The sequence below is a fragment of the Coturnix japonica genome, chromosome 5, assembly GCF_054131305.1.
Source record: "Coturnix japonica strain WE chromosome 5, WE-NBRP24, whole genome shotgun sequence".
NCBI lineage: Eukaryota > Metazoa > Chordata > Aves > Galliformes > Phasianidae > Coturnix > Coturnix japonica.
Window position 1 is genome coordinate 25,397,322 of NC_140667.1, and position 22,264 is coordinate 25,419,585.

A 22,264-nucleotide genomic window follows, 5' to 3' on the forward strand; every position below is an offset into this window, starting at 1 on the left:
CACACAGGGCCGGCACACACGCATGCAGTAGATAGTACAACTCGGGCACAAGACTTGCCTACAGAGCACCTTGATCCACACATCAAGGAATAAATTCCACTTTCTTACACAAAGATACCACCCTTTGAGAAGATGCAGAGGGAGCTGAACCAGATGGAATTATATCGCTTACAAGTTTAAATAGGAGATTTCAACAAAAAGAAAAAGGGGCAACAGCAACTTCCTCTTTTCTCTAATTTCCTTCCAGTGTGCAAGATCTTGTCTTTTTTTCAACACTTGCTGTCAGGCCATTTCTCATGCCGACCGCCATCAATGCAGCGGTGGCTCAGCAGACAGCTGCCGGGTCAGTTCCCAGCACTACCAGCGCTACAACCGAAGGTACAGGGGGAGGTACAGGAGGGATTTATTCTGCCATTATAAGTCGCAACCAGCCCATTATCAAGGTAAAGGAAAAGACCTATGAAGAGCTTCACAAGAAGTGCCTGGAAAAAAACATTCTCTATGAGGATCCTGATTTCCCACCCAATGAGTCTTCCCTCTTCTACAGCCAGAAAGTCCCCATCAAGTTTGAATGGAAAAGACCACGTGTAAGTAACACATTTGCTGAATGCCTTCTGTTTTCTGTAAGGTGAACGTGTGGCTTTTTTGCAGAAGGGGCAGGAGGAGGAGGAAAGGGAAAAAGCTGTCAATGTATTTCCTTAGAGCTCTCCTGGGAGATAGTTGGCTGGGCAGTAGAAGAAGCTCTGGAAGTATATATAATGACTAAGATCTGACAACAATAAAAAGAAAAGAGATGGAAGAAAGTATGTAGAATTAGAAATGTGGAATTTTATTTTATTCTTCCACAACTTGCTAGGAATTTTCTCACTTGAAATTAGCTGCCTCATGATGCTCCTTACCCACTTACCCAGAGTACGGGTGTTGCAATCACTATGAGGACAGACTCCTGCCCACAAACCCTCTCTCTCTTTTTTGTATCCTGTGGCCGTTCCCCAGCCAGCCACCTCCTCTCCTTTGGGAAAGAAGGAATAACTTATAAGTTCCTAACTAATTCCCCATCCTACCACAGGGCAAGCTTTCCTTTTTCCCTATCATTCCTGCTGGGCAGCTGCTGACCTCCAGCAAGTGATCCCTGAGGCATCCCCTTGCCATTGCCCTGCAACAGATATGTGGTTCTAGGGAGCTACTCTGGCTCCCTCAGAGTACCTCCTCAGTGTGGAAATCAATGCTTCAGTAACAAAGTTAATGGCAGTAGATAAAACTAGCTAGAGGGACATAAGCGAATAGCAGAAAGCCAAGTGCTTTAGAGTGCAACTGTTACACAACAGCAACAAGCAACATCTTGGGGGAGAAACAGGACACTGTAGCGTCATGGGTACACGTGCTGTCACATGGCAGCCCACTCCTTCATCGTCATCAACACAGCTGCATCAGCTCCTGGAAACGTGTGTGAATGGCCTTAATGTGGAAGCAAGCCAGTCATCTGAAAGGGAGGGGATTTCCTGTGTTTCTATAGAGAGAAAAGTGGCAAAGAGGTATAGAGGATACATACCGGCTTCCTGGGGCAAACAAACTGCAACTGTGCATGTGAAAAGGCAACAGAACATAAAAAATACATGGTTCAGAATCACTTCTGTCTCATGTAAATGAGCAGCTTCCTTTTGGAAAAGCTGGGTTGCCAATGAAGTTTGGGAGCTCTCAACTGTTCACATAACTACAACAGGCCTGAGGCCGTGTAAGACTCAAAATGCTACTTAAATACCAAAAATTAAAGCTATCTTAGTTCTTCCAGAATAAACATCCAGGTGTTTGCTGTGTCCTTGGTGCCAGTCACAAGTTAGAGCAGATGCAGGAGCTCTGCAGAGCACAAGGCTGAGCCTATTGAGTCCTGGTGCACTGCAGGACAATGATACAGGGTCTGCCCTGCCTGGTGCCTTGCTAGTGAAAAATGCCCATGCTTTCTGTTGCTAAATGTTAGTTTTAAAACCACATAGTAATTCAGGTCATTGCTGTACCCAGGAGGTCCCCAAACAGAGAAGGAGTTGCACATGGTGCTTGCTTATTTTATATCAGATCCACACCACAACAGCAAAAGGAGATTGCTCTTGTGACCTGATGCAAGAGGCCTGTGCATGCTGATCTCAGACTGACTCAATGCTTTGCTTTACTGGACTTTGTAGGATTTGTATCACTGATAGCAGGACCTGTCTGATAGTATTGCACATGCGAATAGACACAACAACCATATTACAAAAAAACCATAGAGTTAAATGAATATGAAGTAGTAATACAGTAGCAAAGACCGCAATGTTAAGAGGTGAAAGCGATCATTGAAGCACCAAGTATTAAGAATCAACTGCATGGGCCATGTTGTAACAATAGGAACAACTTCTTATTAAATTACAATGACCTTTTTTTTGGAAAAGGAAGTGTCTAGTTTGTAAACAATAGTCTTATAAAGTGGTAGTTTCATATTAGTTTGAAATTCACCTGGAATTGAATCAAATTTGAGAAACAAAAACAAAATAGCAGAAGGTCAGAAATCTTGAGATTGTATCATAATACTGGCCTTTGTTCCAGATCCTCTCTCTGTAGCGTACTGTGGATGTCACTTAATCTCAGAAATAGTGAATAAACAAATGGTCCACATGCCATAGGATCTCATTTAACATAGAGAGCTGGGAAACAAGCCATGTGTTCCTGATCGCCTCTGGCGTTCTGAGTCACTTTAGCCATGCCATGCCGCACATTTGTACCTCAGCTCTTTCCTCCCAGACCAAGAGGTTAATGTAGAATATAACAGGAGTGAAAGAGAAATGATGGTACTGAATGAGCATTATTTGCAATTCATGCATTCACACCAATTCATGTGGGATTGTTGAATGCAAGTTTTTTTCCAGAAGTCTTTTCCAAGGAACCACAAAGTCAGTCTGAAGGGCACAAATCTGCTGTTCCCAAATGCCATGACCAAGCACAGTAACAGTGACAATCCTCAGTTGAACAGCACGTACGAGCTAACATCTGAGCATGGTGTACCAGCACTGCTGTTGCTTCTGGGATTAGGGCAAGATCATGCAGCAGGGATGAGACCCCTGAAGGCACCCCCTGCTGCTAGTAGCAGTGAGAATGCAGGGAGTGCCACCATTAAAAGGGTGGTTGCCATGCAGGGCATCTGTGAAGCCTGCTGGGGTGGTGAGGAGGACCCTGTAATTCTATATGGTGACAGCTGTGCTGCAGTGTGAATGCACCCTCGTAACACGCAGCTCGGACTAAAGCCAAGCATGGCCAGAGCAGGCCACAGCACCATGCCTGGACCAGCTGCTGAGGTGTACAGCAAGGCTTACCAGCCCAGTGTGCTGGCAAGGACCTCTGAAACAATCTTTCTAATCCTATATTAATTAGGTCACAGGGAGGCATATTCCCTGTTGTAAGATGAGATCTCTAATAGCTCCTAGCTAAATGCCTTGCACCATGCAGTAACAAGCAAGGTCTGGACCACAGGGGGCCAAGGGGGAAGCAGGAGCCTTAGACACTCTTAGACCAAGAAGATATTTCCTTTGCTTGATAGAATTGGTTTGGGGGATTTACTTAGAATGCCAGCAGTTCTTAAAGGAATAAATGTTTTTTCCTGAAACAGTGTAAACTGACTAAAGAGCTTTTTTGGCAGAGAAGAAAAGCTAATGAAAATGCAGCAAAGGTCAAATGCCATTTTCAGTCATGTGCTGCCTTGGTACTTTCCAACCAATGTGCAAGTACTCTCTGCCCAGGAAGCAGTATATGCACTATGGATGGGTTTTCCTGGAATTCTCTCTGCTGCTGTAACAGTCACTCTGCTTCTTTGTAATGAAACTGTAAAACCTGAGTCAACTCAAGGGACAGGAAAGGTCTGGTGAATAGCACTGAGGCAGTCTGAGGCAATCCAGTCAGAGGAGACACCTTCTGGGTGATTCACTGCATAAGTGTAGTGCAGCCTGTCAGCATTCTGTGTGGGAATGACCTCAGAGATGAAGAGCAGCCTCTTGCTCGGCCAGCAGCACTGGAAGATCAGGTGTCACCTGCATCTCAAACACCAGGTGACAGTTTCTCATCAGCCTCAGAACACACTGAAACCGTCCTCTGTATTCCTTTATAGATCGTCCTCCAAAGCAGACAAACACAAGATGCAATAAATCACAATGAATAGCAATTAATCATCAATGCACACTTAACATTTGTGAACGTGTATGCATAACATAACTACTTTCACCTAAAAGACTTCAGGCTGGATTCCAGGGCTGGTTACTGAAGTGGGTACAGTCAGGCTAAAAACACAGTAATGGCAAAGGAAGAAACAAAATCCCAAAGCCCAATATCTCACACCTCGTTTTCTACAGAACAGCAAGGCAATGTGCAGAAGGATGTTTTCACAAAAGCTCATGGGTGGATAAAAGCATGAAGGTATCTCAAACAGCCATCTTGACAGAACTGGACCTCAGGACAGCTGACTAAGGCCTGAAATAATGTGACAATGCCTCCATTCCCTTCCTCAGGGAGAATAAGGCAATTGCTCTGGGAAGCCAGCAGCAGGTCTCTTTTTGGCTCTGTGACTAATCCAAACAGTTCTACCAAAGCAACCCTGCTGATCACTGCGATGGAGCAAAAAAGGAGTTCAAGCCAAGTGAAAGTATTAGACCTGAAACCCGAGTCTGGGAAAATCCAGGGCTACCCTGATTACATTGGAAAACCTTCAGACTGCAGAGTTAGCATCAGCTGCCTGTATTGCCAGTTGTTCCACTCACACAAGAAATTTTCAGGTGTTTTCTCTTTCTTCTTCCCACTCCAGCCCCATGATCTTCCTGACAGATGGGTTCTTGGACTGTATCTTCTTCCTCATTTACAGCTGCTTAGAAAATTGTGGAAAAGTTCTCTGCAAACACTGTAGTAGTCCTGTCTGGTACCTATTTACTGGTACTATCTACATAGTCCTTCCCTCCCTACAGCAGTACTTTAATTTAGGCCCATACAGCATCTCATGTCCATTCTGTCCTTAGTGATATACCTAATATATTGTCCCAAGTACAGGACAAGACAGATTCCTTTCCTTAGAAACAAATGATATCTGTATTACATTTCTCAATTCAGCACTGGCAATTAAATACTGCAACATGAGGAAAAGAAGAAAATCACTTAGCCAATATTTGATTATTCTCGAGAATAATAGATTCTGATATCTACAAACTGTCTCACATTAAGTTAAAAAAACAAAACAAAAAAAACCCACAGTCTTTAAAGAGCTTTAATTTCTGTGGAAGTCAGGAATCCCAATGTTTGCTTTCATGCTCATCTACCTGTTTATATTTTACAGGAAATTTGTGAGAATCCACGATTTATTATTGGCGGAGCCAACAGAACAGATATCTGCCAAGGAGAATTAGGTATGAGATTGTCACATCAATCCCACACATTTTAAACCTGCACCATAGTTCAGCTCTCAATTTTCATTTGCTTCCAAGAAGATGTTTTAAGTCCCTCAGTATTAAGTCACTCATATACCACTACACATCTACTGATTCCCTCCCTATAACAAATGGGTGACACCTGCCTACTACCAATCTAGGGAGGAGCTTTGAGCAAACATTGCTTTCCATGAACTAATACCATGAGTGTTGCAAAGCACCATTTGGCAAGACCTGGCCCTTCCACAAATACTGTTGTATTTTTTCAGATATTTTGTCTCGTTATTTTCAAGCTTCTAGAGGCCTTCAGCCAAGTGTGCCTTGTACAGAAGGATAACCTCTGTGTTGAAGAATTTAAGCTCAGATGCTTGAAGCTGCCTTGATATATAAAGCCGCTACTTAGGTGTAAGTGACAATTCTGCATCTGTCAGCCACATGGCACTCACCTGCACTGCTTTGTAAAGACATTTCCCACTCAGCTTTTCCATGCCTTCCATGGTTTTATTGCTTCTCCTGTGACAGGTGTGTGCCTAGGCAGTGGTGCCAATGAGCATTTCCACAGCATCAATGGCTAAGATGTGCTGAAGTACCTCAGAACATAATGAGAAGAGCCCTTTACTGAAAGGCCATGGCATGCTCTATTGAAAATCAGTGTTTCACCTGGCAGTACCTTAGCTTTCCCCTTTGATTCTAGCTGCTCTCACCCCCCTCATTTTGCCTGCTGCTTCTGCTTGCTTCCAGGCGATTGCTGGTTCCTGGCTGCCATTGCTTGCCTGACACTGAATAAAAAACTGCTCTGCAGAGTCATACCTCACGACCAGTCCTTCATACAGAACTATGCTGGCATCTTTCATTTCCAGGTGAGTCCCTTCACATAGCATTAGGGAGGTGTAATTATATTCACCCAATAGCAAGCTCACCTCTTGGCACACTGTTCCCTTTGCTCCTTCCACCCTGTGAAAGCATGAGCAACAGCAGGAAAGGAAGGAGGATTGAATTCCTTCACCCCAAACTCTTCCAACAAGGCAGACACGGAAGGTAATTAGGGAATATTAACCCACCCACAAAGCATTTGCAGATGCATGGCCTGTGTGTATGACAGATAGCAGCAGGTGTTTGGTCTTGCCTTCCTGCTCAGCTGCAGAGATACTGGTGGTTGGCAGGAGCATCTATTTTTAGGGCCATAAGCAGCTGGTCTCTGTCAAAAATAAGTCACTGAAGAACAGATTTTTCAGAAGAGACTGACTGCTGTCCATCTTCCCCATGGTTGTCTAAAAGCACCTCCCTTAAGATGGACATACTGCTCAGGTAAATTCAGCATGGCTGCCTCCCTTCCCATGACATCACTTTTTGGCACATTTTAAAGCAGGATGCAGCCCTCTACCTGTAGTTGTCCAAAGTTCAGGTGGTTGGAGGAACACCAGGTAAATCTGAAGGAATATATACCTTCTGCATCTGATCACAATGTAAGCCAGAGCATGGCTCCTTGCACAGCTGCATCTGCGTGTCCATCCCATCCCAGTAATCTTACAATGTGTACAGGAATTGTTATTTACAACTTCAACCATAATCTAGCTCTGAAGGAGGAACTGGAAATGCCTGATATTACGAGAAGGGAGAGGAAACAGAAAGCCAGCAGCAAGGCACAGTGTGCAGTGCCATGGCAGAACAGTCACATGCAGAGTCCACTTGCTCAAAATTTCCCAGGAGTGTTAGAACTCAGAACCATCTAACCACTCCAAGGTTGCCATGGCTCAGCTCTGACCTCACCAAACAGAAAAGGGGGAAGTCTTAATAGCTGTAGAACAGTTCAGTCTTTCTCCTTCCTTGGCTCAACTTTCCAGCCAGGCTCCCCCTTCCCTGCACACAGTGAACTCAGATGTTTTTCTGTTTGCCTTCATTCAGTTTTGGCGCTACGGAGACTGGGTGGATGTCATCATTGATGACTGCCTACCCACATACAACAACCAGCTGGTCTTCACCAAATCCTCCCAGCGCAATGAATTTTGGAGCGCTCTCCTGGAAAAGGCCTATGCAAAGTAAGTCAACCTACTGCACCATGCCACACTTTCTTTGGTTTGGGGGGGAGGATAGTTGAACTGCTTTGTACTGAACTTGTCCTGTACACTTTAGCTCTGCACATATCAGTGCCTTTTTCCACAGATTCTAATTGAGGATGACATAAAGCATATTTTCTAGGGTATTTGCTTTTGGTTTTGTTATTCAGAAGCCTATGTTTGATTCTCAGCATCTCTTTTTTTCCCCCTCTTTCTTTCCAAGACTGCATGGGTCCTATGAAGCTTTGAAAGGAGGCAACACCACAGAGGCCATGGAGGACTTCACTGGAGGGGTGACAGAGTTCTATGAGATAAAGGATGCTCCTAAAGATATCTATAAAATCATGAAACATGCCATTGCCAGAGGATCCCTCATGGCCAGCTCCATTGATGTGAGTCCCTATAAACTTTGTAGATGAGTCACAAGAAATGGCAGAAATCTCTACCTATAATCACATAACAACTTTTGCAACAGCTTAGTTTAGTCCACGTAAGCAAACATTCATTTGCAGGTGGTAGGGCATGCTCCTCTAGACACTTTCCATTAGAAAACAACAAGCACAAAAAGGGAGATAGACAGAAGGAGAATAGGAAGGCAGGAGGAAAGAAGGGAGGGATCTGATCAGTAAAACCAGCACCCTGCTCTCAGTGAGGTGCAGTGATTCTGTTGAGATACAAATCTTCACATCAAAGATGCTAACAGTATGCAAATATCCAGGAAATTAACCCATTTGATTCTCAGCGTATCCTTAGATTATCTTAATTTACTGTGGTTAGTTTGAAAGTGAAAGTGAGAAAGCACTAGTTTCAATAACAGTTGTGAAGTGGCAGTAAAAGCAGGAAAACAACTGTCGATACCAATTACCAGAGATAACTATGGACTATCTAGCATGGAATGACGAAGTAGATAAGTTATCTAGGCCACTGTTCACCACTTATCTGTTTGTATAGTTTCTTTTGTATCCCTGTCTCCTATTTCTGCACACAATTTTTCTTCCATTCTCTACCAGGATAACCTAGGCTTTTCCTATGGAGCAGCTCCTCGAAGTGACATTGGAGAACTGATTGCTCGAATGGTGAAGAACCTAGAAAACGCACAGATGACTCACCCCACTGTGGACTACCAGGGGACAGATGAAAGGCCAGCCTGGGTTTGTACATCAACAGTAGCGATTTCACAGCACTTTTATTTACAGTCAGAACATATTACCTATGTTTTTAAATTCTTCTTTTACTTCACTTAATTATCCCAACACTAAAGATCTGTTCATCTGAATGCTATTTGATGTTCACTTCCAAACTTAAATCTTCCAAATCTTTATACTGACACACTGCTGTCCTTTTCTCTCTACCAGGCAGTTCACATACCTTACTTTTCAGGAAGCTTTGTGTCAGTGGAAGAAACTGATCCAGGGCACTCACAGCATTACATAATATTTTTAAGTAGAAAAGTGAGAAAGAGGTTTTGCTAAATAATAATGGGAATGTGAGGAGAAAATCAGAAAAAAAAAAAAAAGAAAGAAAATAGATAAGAGGTAATAGGCAGAAAAAGTATGGAAACTGGAATAAGATAAAAGAAACAAGAGCAGAAAGGAAATAATGGAAAATAAAGGTGACAGCCAGGAAATACTTGGATGAGATTCCTCCCTGCGCAAGCTGTGTGACCTTACTAATACTCCATTTCCAGCACTGACTTTCTCACGTCCTCAGATGTGTCAAAAACAGATGGAAGAATTACCAGCACGGCCTTGCAGTCATTTCTTAGTGACAAACATAACGAGGGGAGAAGTTTCACATGTGGTCCATCTGCATTTTGCATAGCCCTCCTTTCCCACCATTCTCCATGATTTTCCCTACAAGCACGGCTGGCTATATAAGCCTGCCATCTTACTCTCAGTTCTTCAGCTTCCAGACAAGTAAAAGGGCATAGAAGCAGCTGATAGCAAGTGTACTTGTATCTGCTTGAGAAAACTATACATTTCCTATGTGTCAGGTGAAAAACATTGTAGTCTCTGGGATTATGGAATAAAGTCTCCATACCTACAGGAAATACATTTTAATAACAATGTTAGTAGGAACAGTGTATGAAATTGGGTCATGATGAGATTGCAACAGTGCATAAAGGAAGTATTCTAATAGGCGCTGAGCTGCTCTTGTGTTTTCAGTTTTATCTGCAAAATCTTACTGAGCCATACAATAGATACTATCCTACAAATGGCTGAACAAATGGACAAATTAATTATTTTGATTAAGCACATTATATAATAGCATGTTATGAATGCAAACAGCAGCAAACTACAGAAAGGGAAATAGTATATCACAAAACATCCTTTACAATGAATATTATTGGTATTTTGCTCCTTTAATTAATTCTTCACTCATTTCTAATCAATGACATTCTCTGGATGCTAAGCTTGGCCACCCTGATAGAAGATTAGATTAAAAAAAACAAAACCAGAAAGTCTCATAAAGAGTGTCATCCTCCCTCCTGCCTCAGTGATGCTGGTTGATCTTCACGTGCCTTTTCCATACTTTTATCCTGTGTCTAACAGACTATAATGCCAATGCAGTACGAAACCCGGATGTCTTGTGGGCTGGTCAAAGGTCATGCATACTCTGTCACAGCTGTGGAAGAGGTAAGTGGCCTTTTGCCTACTGCTCTGGGGTCCTTTAGTCTAGACTGGCTGAGTATCATGCATGGCAGCAGAGCTGTGTACAAGGGGACAAGGTGTGTGTGTGGGGGGGGGGCGAGAGATACAAATGATGAAATAAAGGAAAGAAATTTTGTTTTCAAATAAAGTACAGCTTCATGAAAAAAATAAATCAGTCCAAGGTTTGGCTTTCTGCATGAATAGATGTTCCTCCATGATCTGCATGGGCAAAGTAGTCACAGCTGGCCACCTCTTGGTCTTACAGCCTTCCTATACTCATTCAGGGCAGGTCAGGCTGAATGATGGCCCTGGAGAGCACCCGAGGAGATGGTTATCAGTGATGTGACAAACAGAACATTTCCTTTCTGAGCCCATTTCTCACAAAATAATTCAGTTGATTCTTTCTGCCTTCTCTTTCAATTAGACAACATTTAAAGGGGAAAAGATACGTCTGATAAGGCTGAGAAACCCATGGGGACAGGTGGAATGGAATGGACCTTGGAGTGATAAGTGAGTAGAAAGCGTCTCAGATCATCGTTTGATTTGGAAAAAAAATAAAGTGCAGCTTTATTTGCCTTTTGCAGCTTGTGTATGGCCCTAACATTGAACGATGAGGTATCAGGTTTCACTGAGAGATAGTTCAGCAGCTACTCCATCAATGACAGTTTGCAGACACTCTTGTCTTCAAGCTAAACAAAATAAACACATTCATTTTTTTTATTTCTGAGAGCTTCTGATAGGAAGTCTGAAGGGGAGGAAGAGTGAAGCAGGACAATTTCTTCTCCATTTGAATGTATGGAGATGGAAACATTGAGAACAAATAGTTGCAGAAATCACAAAGGAACATTTTTCTTTGTGAAAGGAGAATGACAGTGCTTGACTTTTCTTACTATGAGGCTTACAGTAAAGAATAGGAATATAAATGAAAACTGGGTATTGCAAAATGTAATGTAGCTTGTTTACACTCTTGTAGATCAGAAGAGTGGAACTTCATTAATGAAGAAGAGAAAATCCGCCTGCAACACAAGATTGTGGAAGACGGGGAATTCTGGTGAATTATCTGTCAAAAAAAATTGTGCTTCTATAGGAGATATGCAACTATAACAAAATTGGGTCACTCTACAAGACTTAAATGTGCTAAAACAATGGCATTAATTCCTTCATGTTCCCCAACAAGCCTTCCTCTGTAATCACATCACTCTCCCACCAGGGTATACTGAGTCCCATATCCCATCTAATTATCCCCTACTTCACAAGCTCTCCATCCCCTTTCCTATGATCTGTCCCCTCACTCCATTGTTCCCTAGTTCGGAGCTGTACCTGGGTTAATTATCCAATAGGCTAAACTCATTAGGAAACTGGAGCTCCCATTCCAAAAGTGTACTAATAGAAGCAGTAATACAGGTCACTCTCCATTACCTCTTTAGGAACAGTATATCTTTCAGACAACTACTGACCACGCAAATTCAGCTTCCCTTCAATTCTTCCAGGATATCATTTGAAGATTTCATGAGGCATTTCACGAAACTTGAAATCTGCAACCTCACACCTGATACTCTGGAAGCTGATAAGCTTCAGACCTGGACTGTGTCAGTCAATGAAGGGCGCTGGGTGAGAGGCTGCTCAGCTGGAGGGTGTCGCAATTATCCAGGTGAGCAATGAGCCTTAAGAGATACCACCTCTCTGATGGGGGCTATACTACATGCTGTAGGCTAAGCCACACTACAGACCAATAAATACTCAGCCGCAGGAAAGCTTTGATTCCTCAATGCACGAGTCACATGATTTTCTATCTAGTTATCTTCTGTCACTGTGTTTGTGACAGTACCTCATAAACCCAGAAGGCAAACTTGGCAAAGATGAATTCTTGTTTGAATACTTTGCAGGTAAGAGATATCAGTTTCACTCTATCAGCTAGATTTAACTTTGGAAATTCTCTGGTAAGTTCTGGTACGTTTAGATTCTCTGAAAGTTTATCAAATGCCAATTCTTCACTTTAAATCCTTTGCTATACAGTTGTTAGAACTATATAAACCCTCAAACATATAAAAATATATACATTATATTTATGAAAATAAAAGCCTGGCTTTATCCTTTCCCTCGGGAACTACAGGCAGGGAATAGTAAAAGTTTCCTTTGGTCAAAAGCATTGTTAGAAAACTGAAGATTTTATTTTGCTTTTTTTGCTTTGGATTGTTGATGGCATTTCACAGATACATTTTGGACCAATCCCCAGTATCGCCTGAAACTCCTAGAGGAAGATGATGATCCTGAAGATGAAGAGGTTATCTGCAGCTTCCTGGTAGCACTGATGCAGAAAAACAGGAGGAAAGAACGCAAGCTGGGAGCCAACCTCTACACCATTGGCTTTGCCATCTATGAGGTACTAGTTCTAGACCTTGTTCTTAGTGCCAGGTTCCCTTACAGTACATGTTTACCAAGGGAGTCATTCAACTGTTCATCCTGACTACATGAATTGCAGTTTCTCCTTTGCAAGGAAATGTGGAAGAGAGGGAAAAAAAAATAAATTCAAAGCTTTGGTGCCATTTAGCCCATAGTAAACTTAGGGTTTATTGCACCTGGAAGTAATGCACTTATTAGATTTTTATGGTCTCCATATCTACTTCAGTCTCCACACTTCCTTAATCCACGCTGAAACTAAACATCTAATTGGCAGAACCATGTAAAGAGGGAAATAGCCAAGACACAAAAGTAGTCATCAGCATCTGTCCCTCTAGTGACTTCAGGTAGAAGTCAATTTATTCCGTTCTTTGCACAAAAATATTTGGTTCAGAACTCAATGGATCTTGTGTAGGTCACAAGAAATCGGGAAAGGAAGGGGGAATTTTCTTAGAAATCATGTATAAATTGAGGTAATTTAATGACTAGCTGCAACCCCAGAGATCCCTTCTGTTAGATTTATAAGCAAGTAGACTCACCTAGTACTTCTGTTTCTTCTCTTTGTTACTCCCTAAGGTACCCAAAGAGGTATGAGCTGAATGGGGACAGACTGACAACTTGGTGTATGCTCACAGCTAGTGTCACTGTTGCTCCTGTCTGTAAGTCAGTGGGAAACTGTCCATTCAAGTTTGTTTTCAGGGATGTTACAGAAGTGAAACTGCTAACCATTATGCTTTGAGTGTTTAGTAACATTTTCAGAGTCATTTTAAATTCTTTCTCACTCGTACTCTGCTTTCATCTGCACTGAGTCCTTTTCTGTTCTGTATGTGAGCTGGCCACCGCTTTCATTGTCCCACAGTGAACCTGGACTATAGGAAGAAGTGTCAGCTAGCACTTAAGACACCACACTCCACAAAGACCCTTAAAGCAGATCTGTTTCCTCCTGCAAAAAATGCAAGCAACTTATAACCTGCAGCCCTAGAGCTTGCTCTACGGTATCAGATTTTTTGTTGTTACTGTCAACAAATGGTGTTTTCAGCCATTGAAGAAAACAGAAGTGCACAGACTGAATTTTTCTGAGCCTGCCAATAGCTGAATAATTGGTACCACAAGTTTGCAAGTGAGTTCACGTAAAAGCTTTCACTGGAAAACACAAAGATGACCATCTGAATTGCTGTGTTTGCAAACCTATTTTACAGACAGTTATTTCTGTAGAAAGCAACTGCAAGCACTTGTTTTTAGCCCACAGTCACCGACTTATTTTTCATATTTAAATGAGTGCAGTGTCTCTTTGGTAGATACAGAATTCATATTTTTCCAGGTAAGTTACCACTGAAAACACCTTCACCTTACTGTGCAGTAGATAGGAGCCTGCATATACCATTCCCTGCCACACCACCCTCAAAGAAAGTAACTGAACTTCAGTTACATGCTATTAGCATCCAACAAAGCAGATAAAATCATGGACACAGCAGAATGGCCAGCCAGCAGTCTCTATGTGGCATGTTGGGAAGCTCTCAGAAGCCAACTAAACCCAGCTAGCAGCAGCTTATAAAGATGACAGACTCTGTAACTGGTAACAGCTAGCAGCCCCCATCAAATCCCTTCTTGCGAAGCTGCCACTGCTTTGTTTGTGTTTTCTGTCCCATCTGCTGCCTGCATGACAAGCCACCTGGGCAACAGGTAAGACTTCCTTGAAGATCAATTGATTGCATTGTTCTGCAGATGCACGGTACTAAGCACCACTTGCAAAAGGATTTTTTCCTCTACAATGCTTCCAAAGCTAGAAGTAAGACCTATATAAACATGCGAGAAATCTCTGAGCGCTTCCGGCTGCCTCCCAGCGAGTATGTCATCATCCCATCCACATATGATCCTCACCAGGAGGGAGAATTCATCCTGAGGGTTTTCTCAGAGAAACGAAGTCTTTCAGAGTAAGTTGCAGATCTTTCATCTGGCTCTAAAGGGGGAACTGAGCTCACTACTCTGTTGTGTTCCCTGCTTGCAACACTCTTAATTTTCTTAATCCTGTTAGAAACTCCAAGAGGCACACTCATATCCCCACGATTACCTTGTAGTTTAACAAAAACCTGTTTTGAATTTCCATTGGATACACTGGAGACTACTGACAGGATATCCTTTGTGAACACACTTTCTGCTATTTTTATAATGAAAACCAACAAGTCTGAATTTTTGTAAATGCTTTATGCCACTGCTATATCCCATATGAAAATTTTTTGCCAGATAGATCACTGTGACAGATCTAATTTTGGTCATGAACAAAATCTAGAAAGAGGTGTTATTTCTTTTCCATCCTGCTCTTTAAGTAGCTTCCTGGAGCTCAAACTGCAGCTAGTATCTCTTTACTTAGGCCAAAAAACTGGTTTGCTCCCCCTGTTGAGATTCAGTGATGCCAAGGCTATATATGATAAGAATAAAGCCAGCAGCAGTGTTCTTGGAAGCAGTACTCAGGATGCTCAGATCAAACTCAGAAAAACTACATTCAGAGTCTGAGCTGTAATGCCTGGAAGCCAGCCCACACTGCTGCCTGCTTACAAACCACATACAGAAATAAACAGCATTGGAAACAGACACCTTCCCAATTTATTTACTTGCTGCTTTCTTTTAGGGAGGTTGAAAACATGATTGAGGCGGATCGCCCATCGGTGAGTACCATCCTGTCATCTTCTCTGCGGGAACAGAGGGGAGGAGTGTCACACATAGGGAAACCCATAGCAGGAAACCATTTGCAGCCATATGACATCTCCTTTAAGAAATCCCTACATATTCTCATCAATATATTCCTAGTAACACTTCATATATGCTGCTTTCTGGTTTGGACAAACCAGAATCTTTCGCCAGAACTGAGATTTGTTCTTGGCATAAAGAAGCCTTATGCCAAGCATTGCCTTTGCTTCCATCACTTGAGAGTATTAATGCTCTGGTGGAGGCTTAGCCATCCTTTGGGATGTTTTTTGTTTGTGTGACTGGCAACTCATCTAAATAAGAAAAGGAGCGCCTTATTTTGAAGTAGGAACTTTCTGAAAAGGAATTCTAGTAATATGGTGATTCAAACTAGTATCCATGACAAACTAACTCTTCAGCCTGGGGTTTTACACATTTGTATGGGAATAAATTGGAGCATATAATACCCTCAGTCTTGAAAAAAACAGAATACTCCCGCACACAGCTGAGCTCCATCAAACCTTGTTCAGAAGCCTTCCCCTCTCATTTGCTGTCACAATACCAAAATTTCTGCCTAGAACTGATGCAGTTTAATTGCCACTCCAAGAAACCATGGATAGGTGGGCACAGAAGTCCAGTCTACACTGCACTGAATTGTTGGGAAAATTAAAATGAGCCATTATGGGTAACATATTTGATTCAAGTAGATAAAGCACAAGAGGGGACGGACGGCTGTTTTGATAGGGCTTCTACAATTTCAACATACAGTTTCTTTGTGGCTGCATTTTCCCCTCTTTTTATTTTTTCCTATGACTATGATTTGACTGTAGGAATGGGAAACACAAATGTGAGAAAGAGAAAGAAAAAAGGAAATATTGCTGTTTAAGAATGTGATCTGGTACAATCCATATTTCTTTTTAAAAACACTTATTTTCCTACTTTCTGTTTGTACAGAAGAAGAAAAAAGGGAAGGTGGGTACCCATGCAACATGCTGAGTGTCCAAAGGCAAGATGCATGTGCAGTGCATGCAGCAGGAATTGCTTGCTACCATTAGTGATTTCTCTGCTTCTGGAAGCTGAGCTAGTTAATAAGGAACACTGGACAAGAGACCATTTTCAGGCAGCAAACTTTGTCTTCCTATACAAAAAGCTAATGAAGTACATCCGTAGCATCAGGTATTTCTCTTTCTTAAGTGGGTGGCATAAGCATAAGTCTTTCAGTTTTATGAGCTTGATCCTTTAAGTTTCTCAAGTATCCTTCCTGCCTGATCCTCCACAGGCATCCTGACACCTTTCCCAGTGAGAAGACACACACCCTCCATTGCCCAATGCAGCTATTCCTCCTTCCTGCAGCTTCTGCTCACTAGAGTACAGGATTGTTCTTTTCATTCCACCCAATACATTTAGCAGACAAAAAAAAACCCATACTCAAGTTACAAGGAAAATTATCAGCCAGAGGAAGGGTACAAAAAGGCCCACAAGGGAAAGATTTTGAAGAGTAGTTGACTCCAATTTGCTTTCCTCCTTTATATGTACCCAAAGTAGTCCACAAAGCATCATAAATCAGGGCACCACATAAAAGAGTGAAGTCTGTTTCTTACAAGGACCTTGAAAACGTAACACTTTAATCTCAAGACTGGTCAATTGCAATTATGGCTCCAGGGTAACACATTCACATCTGTTAGCAGCTTTCTTTGCTTTAAATATACTAAAGCAGAACAACTGCACACATCTCCCTGCAGTTGAATACCCTAGCAATTAATAGAGAACTAATACATGCCTCATGTAATGAACAAGCTCCTACATAAACTCTGCAGATTTCTTTTTTAGCACGAGGATAGTAGTAACCTGAGAAATTCCTCTTTTTTAAAAAAATCTGTCTGCATGTGCTTTGCCACAGAACAGACACCCCCAGATACTTTCTCTAACACTATTTCTTCTGTAATTCCTACTTTATTTCTGCTCTCTTCCTTCTAGCCTATCATCTTTGTTTCTGACAGAGCAAACAGCAACAAGGAGCTGACAACAGATGAAGACGCTGTCAAAGATGGAGAAAAAACCCACGTAGATGAGAAAAAGGTTCAGCAGCAACTGGCGAGATGGGATAGAGCTTGGTTCTGGCCAGCATGAAAGGCCAGCTGGAGAGAGCACAGGAATGGGACAAAGGAGTGTCCAATACTTAACAGTTTCTTAGTTGAGGCTTGCCCTATGCATGTGTCTGAGGAAGATGGAAATGATAACAGTGAGGCTAGCTAATGCAGTATTAGTCTTCAGAACAGGGCCTCCCGCGCTGCAAAATGCTCTAAAGCCACTGAGCCCCTCTAAGCAATTCATAGGATACCAGGCAGCTACAGAGCATGTTTTTCTCTTCTGCTCCAAATTTCTCCATTGCAATGTTTTGAAATGGGGGGGAAAAAAACGATAAATCAGAACTTAAAGATCCGTTGGTGAATGTAATCATTTAGAGCAGCAGGCTCATCAAGGAGTACATTTAATGAAAGAAAGGGGAGAAGTCCATGAGGATAACGTGTTCCTCTGAAGAGCTGCACTGTCACTGAGAGGCTTATTTGTGTGAAGGGGATGAACCACCCAGACCCTTTCATTTTCCTGCAAAGCTAACGTTGCATATATCCTTCACTTGTATCTTTCCAGCGTTCTTCAGCAAAAGCTCGTGAGAAGAGTGAAGAGGAAACACAGTTCAGGAATATTTTCCGACAGATCGCAGGAGATGTGAGTACATGACCAACCCCTACCTCTGCAGAGCAGCTAAGACACAGCAGCACCTAATCCACTTCTTCACAGATTCAAAAGATGGAAAATTTAAGTTTTCTTGCACCAAATTTCCTTTGGGAGCTGTAGTTAAGGAAAATGAAATGGAAATTCAATTAAGCACACAGCTATGCCCACATGCACATGCAACTCACTTTCACTGTGTACAAATGAGCCTTATTTAATTTCAGGCTCTTACTTCTATCACTACTATCATAGAATTACAGAATCACAAGGTTGGAAAGGACTTACAAGATCATCTAGTCCAACCATCCTCCCATTACTGTAGTTACAGCAAACCACTAAGCCATATCTCAGAGCTCCTCATCCAGACACCTCTTGAACACTGCCAGGGACAGTGACTCCATTACCTCCCTGGGCAGCCATTCCAGCACCTGACCACTCTCTGAGAGAATGATCACTTCTCTGTGTGAAGTTATTAATGATTTCTTAATCAGTGTTGCACATTATGTATAAGCAGTGCATAGATACATGTATGTATTCAGACATGTTTACATGCTGAACTAAAGAAATCAGAACAGATCAAGACTGCATAAATCAAGAGGATGCAAAAGGGTTGCAGCACATTTTTGCTCATACCGTGGCTTGGAATTACTGCCTGTTCTCCCAAGTGTTGTTTAATAAATACTGTGCAATCCCTTTAGATTTGCTTCATACTGAAGGTGTAGCTGCAGCCTCAAAAAAGATTATACAAAGATAGAAGAAAAATCTCTATTTGGATGATGTGCCATGATGAAAAACAACCAGAGACTTCACACTTCCAGCATATCCATCTACATAGTGATTTTTGTGATAAGGAACATTGCAATTAACAGTATTGTCCCCACCTTTCCCACCAGGACATGGAGATCAATGCCGAAGAACTCAGGAATGTTCTCAACAACGTTGTTAAAAAACGTGAGTTTGAATGTGCATTTCAGTGACCCCAGATAAAGGCAGCTATGATGTAATATGCAACTCCACCCCTGAGTAACATCCTTAAAATTATTTATGGTTTCAAATTTGTGGATTTTCTACTTTCACTTCTGCAGACCTTAGCTAAAAACTTTCATGGAGATGGTCTGTATGAGCAACCACATATGGATAATAGAGAAATGAGCAAAAGTTCACTGGAAACACCACACAGGTTAATACAACATTTCTAGCAGACTGCAAAGTCCCTTTAAACAAATCCTAATGGAGGGGAGGACCTTTCTTCCCATTCAGCAATCTTCAGCCTTCAAACCTTAAGCTTGCTTAGTTAACTAGAAATTGATTTAGAGTTTTCCAAAGACTTTTACTATATATAGCAGGCCGTAACTCACCTATAATTCACAAGCAGTAATGTTACTTAGAGCCTTTACAGATATTTTTTCTCACTCATACCTCATGGGATGAATTAAGTCAGTTTGGTGTACACTTTGAGTCCTACCTAAGAGGAAGGAGTGATTGCTGACTTACACGATCTTTATCATTTATTTCAGACAAGGACCTAAAGACAGAAGGATTTGAACTAGAATCCTGCCGCAGCATGATTGCTTTGATGGACGTATCCTTTGCCAGTGAAAGAGAAGTGCCTGATAACACACTGCTCCACCTGAGTTTTATTCCCTGACCACACACGCACAGATTGTTTTTAGTAAGGTGGAAAACAGACCAGCATGTTACAGACTATTGTCAGATAACCCAGCATTCCAGTGTGGCACACATTAACTGCAGTCATATTAATGTTGACATAGCTGGCAGATGAAAATATCTCAAAGCTCAGAACTAAGCATGATACCATTCCTTTAAGTCATCTCAACAGAACTACAAATTGCCAACAAATTCAGTCTCTTATCTTTACCTTTTCAATGCATCACACATTCCACCATGTGCTTAGCACTCAGAGAAAGTACAATAAAACACACTGCAAGATGTCACATGGCATTACCTCCAATACAGCATCACCCAGTCTTCCTACCTGAGTAGGAAAACATGTATGTTTCCATATGGTTCCATAACATATGATTTATGAACATTTGAACCAGACCAGACCCAACTTCTAATTACAGCCTAGAACCATAATGATTAGATGCTGAACACAGTTCAGTAAATTATTTTAGCCAACATTTTGCTTGATTCTTAATTCATTTTAGCAAGGCAGAAAAAACTTCATTCCAAGACAAAGCTCAGTTATCTTAAGCAGTTCCAGGGGAACTTCACCAGTGGGGGCACTTGGAAAAAGCCACTAAAACACTCTATGTTATGTACATTATAACAGCTCCAGGAGCAAGTCACCTGCCTGTACTAGTGATTTATTACTACAAAAGGAAACAGTGCTTCATAATCCCAAAACAAAATAACACTCTTAATAACCAAAGTGCTCACCAACACTTTACTGCACCATTCAGTCTCCTCTCAGCACTCAGGCATCCTGAACTGAGTTTCATACTCATCCCCCCCTCACAGGCACACATAGAAATAATTAGTTTTCTATTTAAAATATTGGGTTTTTTACCTGAATACTTGCATCACAGACAGACGGCTCAGGAAAGATCAACTTTGATGAGTTCCGGCACCTCTGGGACAAGATCAAAAGCTGGCAGGTAGTGCTGCTCTTCAGGGCTCCACAGCGCAAAGGCTTGTGTAGGGATACCAGACCTCATTGCGTCCCCTGCAATCAAAAAAGCTCCCAAAATTGCAAACTAGCTTTTAACATGAAAACTAATATCTTCCTTCAGCCTTTTCTTAGCCTAAGCAAACACCTAGAGCTACAGCATTCATGTGAGGAGATCCCCTTGGGAAGGGGGGAGGTACATAAGATGGAGGAGGAGGAGGATGGGAAATAGAGCCAGGCATTGCAATCAGCTTAATTAGGGCAATTAAGAGAGAATTAACAGCATAAACTCAAGTCAAATGAGGAGGGTCTCCAGAGGGAAGAGTTTTTTCTTCTCACAGCACAGATCTAATTCATGTGTCAGGAATGAGGGGGAGCTGTGTGTGAACAACACTGACTACAAAGCAGCAGCCACAGGTGATATAAGGCAAATGGCAAAGCTCACATCAGCAGGTGTGTCCTATGAAAGCATAAACTTTGACATCTGCTGTGTACTTCTTTTTTGCAGAAAATCTTCAAGCGTTACGATTCAGACCATTCAGGAACCATTAACAGCTATGAGATGCGCAATGCAGTCAATGATGCAGGTAATTCCCTCAGTGTCCAATGCCCAAGAGCCAAATAAACCTTATTTTGATTGATGTATCACAGGGTGAGGTCAGGAATACAGCCCAGCCTTCTAAGGATGGGTCCTAGAGAAATGTTTAATTTTTGGGGTTGTATTTTTTTTGCTAGCAGAAGCTCTCATATATCCAAAGTGCAAGGCTTGTGTGTCTCACCAACTAAGCAGATCGTTGAACTTCTCAGTGAATAATGCATGGCATCTCAGTCTCATAAATGATCAAAATCAAATAAGTACTAAGCCAGTGCCCACACTTGCCCAGTTTTACCCTTTTCACTTGAGCAGAGTTTGTGTAATGTTTGTGCAACTGTACTAAGAGCACACGGGATGTGCATCAGGGAGCTCAGATGTGTGCAGGCTAATCTCCAATGATGCAGTCACCCACCAAAATTACCTACTTGCTCTCATTTAAGCTGTGGGTTCTTTATTGTTGTATAATGAACAATCAAACCCATTTCTGGTCCCCCCTCAGGGTTTCGGCTGAACAACCAGCTCTACGACATCATCACAATGCGATATGCTGACAAGAACATGAACATCGACTTTGACAGCTTCATCTGCTGCTTTGTGAGACTGGACGCTATGTTCAGTGAGTGGCTGCCCTCATTTTACAGGCTTGCCCCTTCCCCTGCCTGAAAACACACTGATATTTAAAGGAGAGTTTATTATACATAGCACTATTGCCTACACATAGTTTTAATAGTGTAAGATATGTGCTAATTTATGACAGCCATCCCACACAAACACAAAAGATAATAAGCCATTACATATCTTCTTGTATTAGCTGTGAAAAAGCATAGCAGAAATATGTGCTGATCAAAAAAGTAAACACGCACATATGTTTGGATAACACAGTGGGAACATGATTTGGTTTGCTGCATGGGATCATCTTTACGCTTTGCTTGTACAATAATTTATCCTATGTATTTTTATTTTTTATTTTTTTGTCATTGATTTAGGGGCATTCCATGCCTTTGATAAAGATGGAGATGGAATCATAAAGCTCAACGTTCTGGAGGTAAACTACTTTGTGCCAGTATTTCTAA

At 41.8% G+C, this 22,264-nt stretch overlaps 1 protein-coding gene across 3 annotated transcripts in view; it reads left to right on the forward strand.

Annotated features, from left to right (window-relative positions):
- The window catches only part of CAPN3 (calpain 3), a 24,269-nt gene continuing 2,005 nt past the window's right edge, over window positions 1–22,264 (forward strand). Inside the window, exons 1-23 of one of the 3 annotated variants that reach the window (XM_015864331.3) lie at window positions 1–587; window positions 5,345–5,414; window positions 6,177–6,295; window positions 7,341–7,474; window positions 7,716–7,884; window positions 8,503–8,643; window positions 10,045–10,128; window positions 10,568–10,653; window positions 11,117–11,194; window positions 11,634–11,794; window positions 12,357–12,526; window positions 13,120–13,131; window positions 14,269–14,477; window positions 15,173–15,209; window positions 16,183–16,200; window positions 17,206–17,307; window positions 17,881–17,958; window positions 18,858–18,915; window positions 19,482–19,546; window positions 20,517–20,585; window positions 21,105–21,183; window positions 21,691–21,807; window positions 22,178–22,236. In XM_015864331.3, coding sequence (XP_015719817.1) covers window positions 297–587; window positions 5,345–5,414; window positions 6,177–6,295; window positions 7,341–7,474; window positions 7,716–7,884; window positions 8,503–8,643; window positions 10,045–10,128; window positions 10,568–10,653; window positions 11,117–11,194; window positions 11,634–11,794; window positions 12,357–12,526; window positions 13,120–13,131; window positions 14,269–14,477; window positions 15,173–15,209; window positions 16,183–16,200; window positions 17,206–17,307; window positions 17,881–17,958; window positions 18,858–18,915; window positions 19,482–19,546; window positions 20,517–20,585; window positions 21,105–21,183; window positions 21,691–21,807; window positions 22,178–22,236 — 2,406 coding nt within the window. In that variant the 5' untranslated portion in view covers window positions 1–296. Of the gene's footprint in view, window positions 588–5,344; window positions 5,415–6,176; window positions 6,296–7,340; window positions 7,475–7,715; window positions 7,885–8,502; window positions 8,644–10,044; window positions 10,129–10,567; window positions 10,654–11,116; window positions 11,195–11,633; window positions 11,795–12,356; window positions 12,527–13,119; window positions 13,203–14,268; window positions 14,478–15,172; window positions 15,210–16,182; window positions 16,201–17,205; window positions 17,308–17,880; window positions 17,959–18,857; window positions 18,916–19,481; window positions 19,547–20,516; window positions 20,586–21,104; window positions 21,184–21,690; window positions 21,808–22,177; window positions 22,237–22,264 lie in introns of those variants that run through there. The other 2 variants (XM_015864332.3, XR_014946586.1) reach the window with 2 other exon arrangements.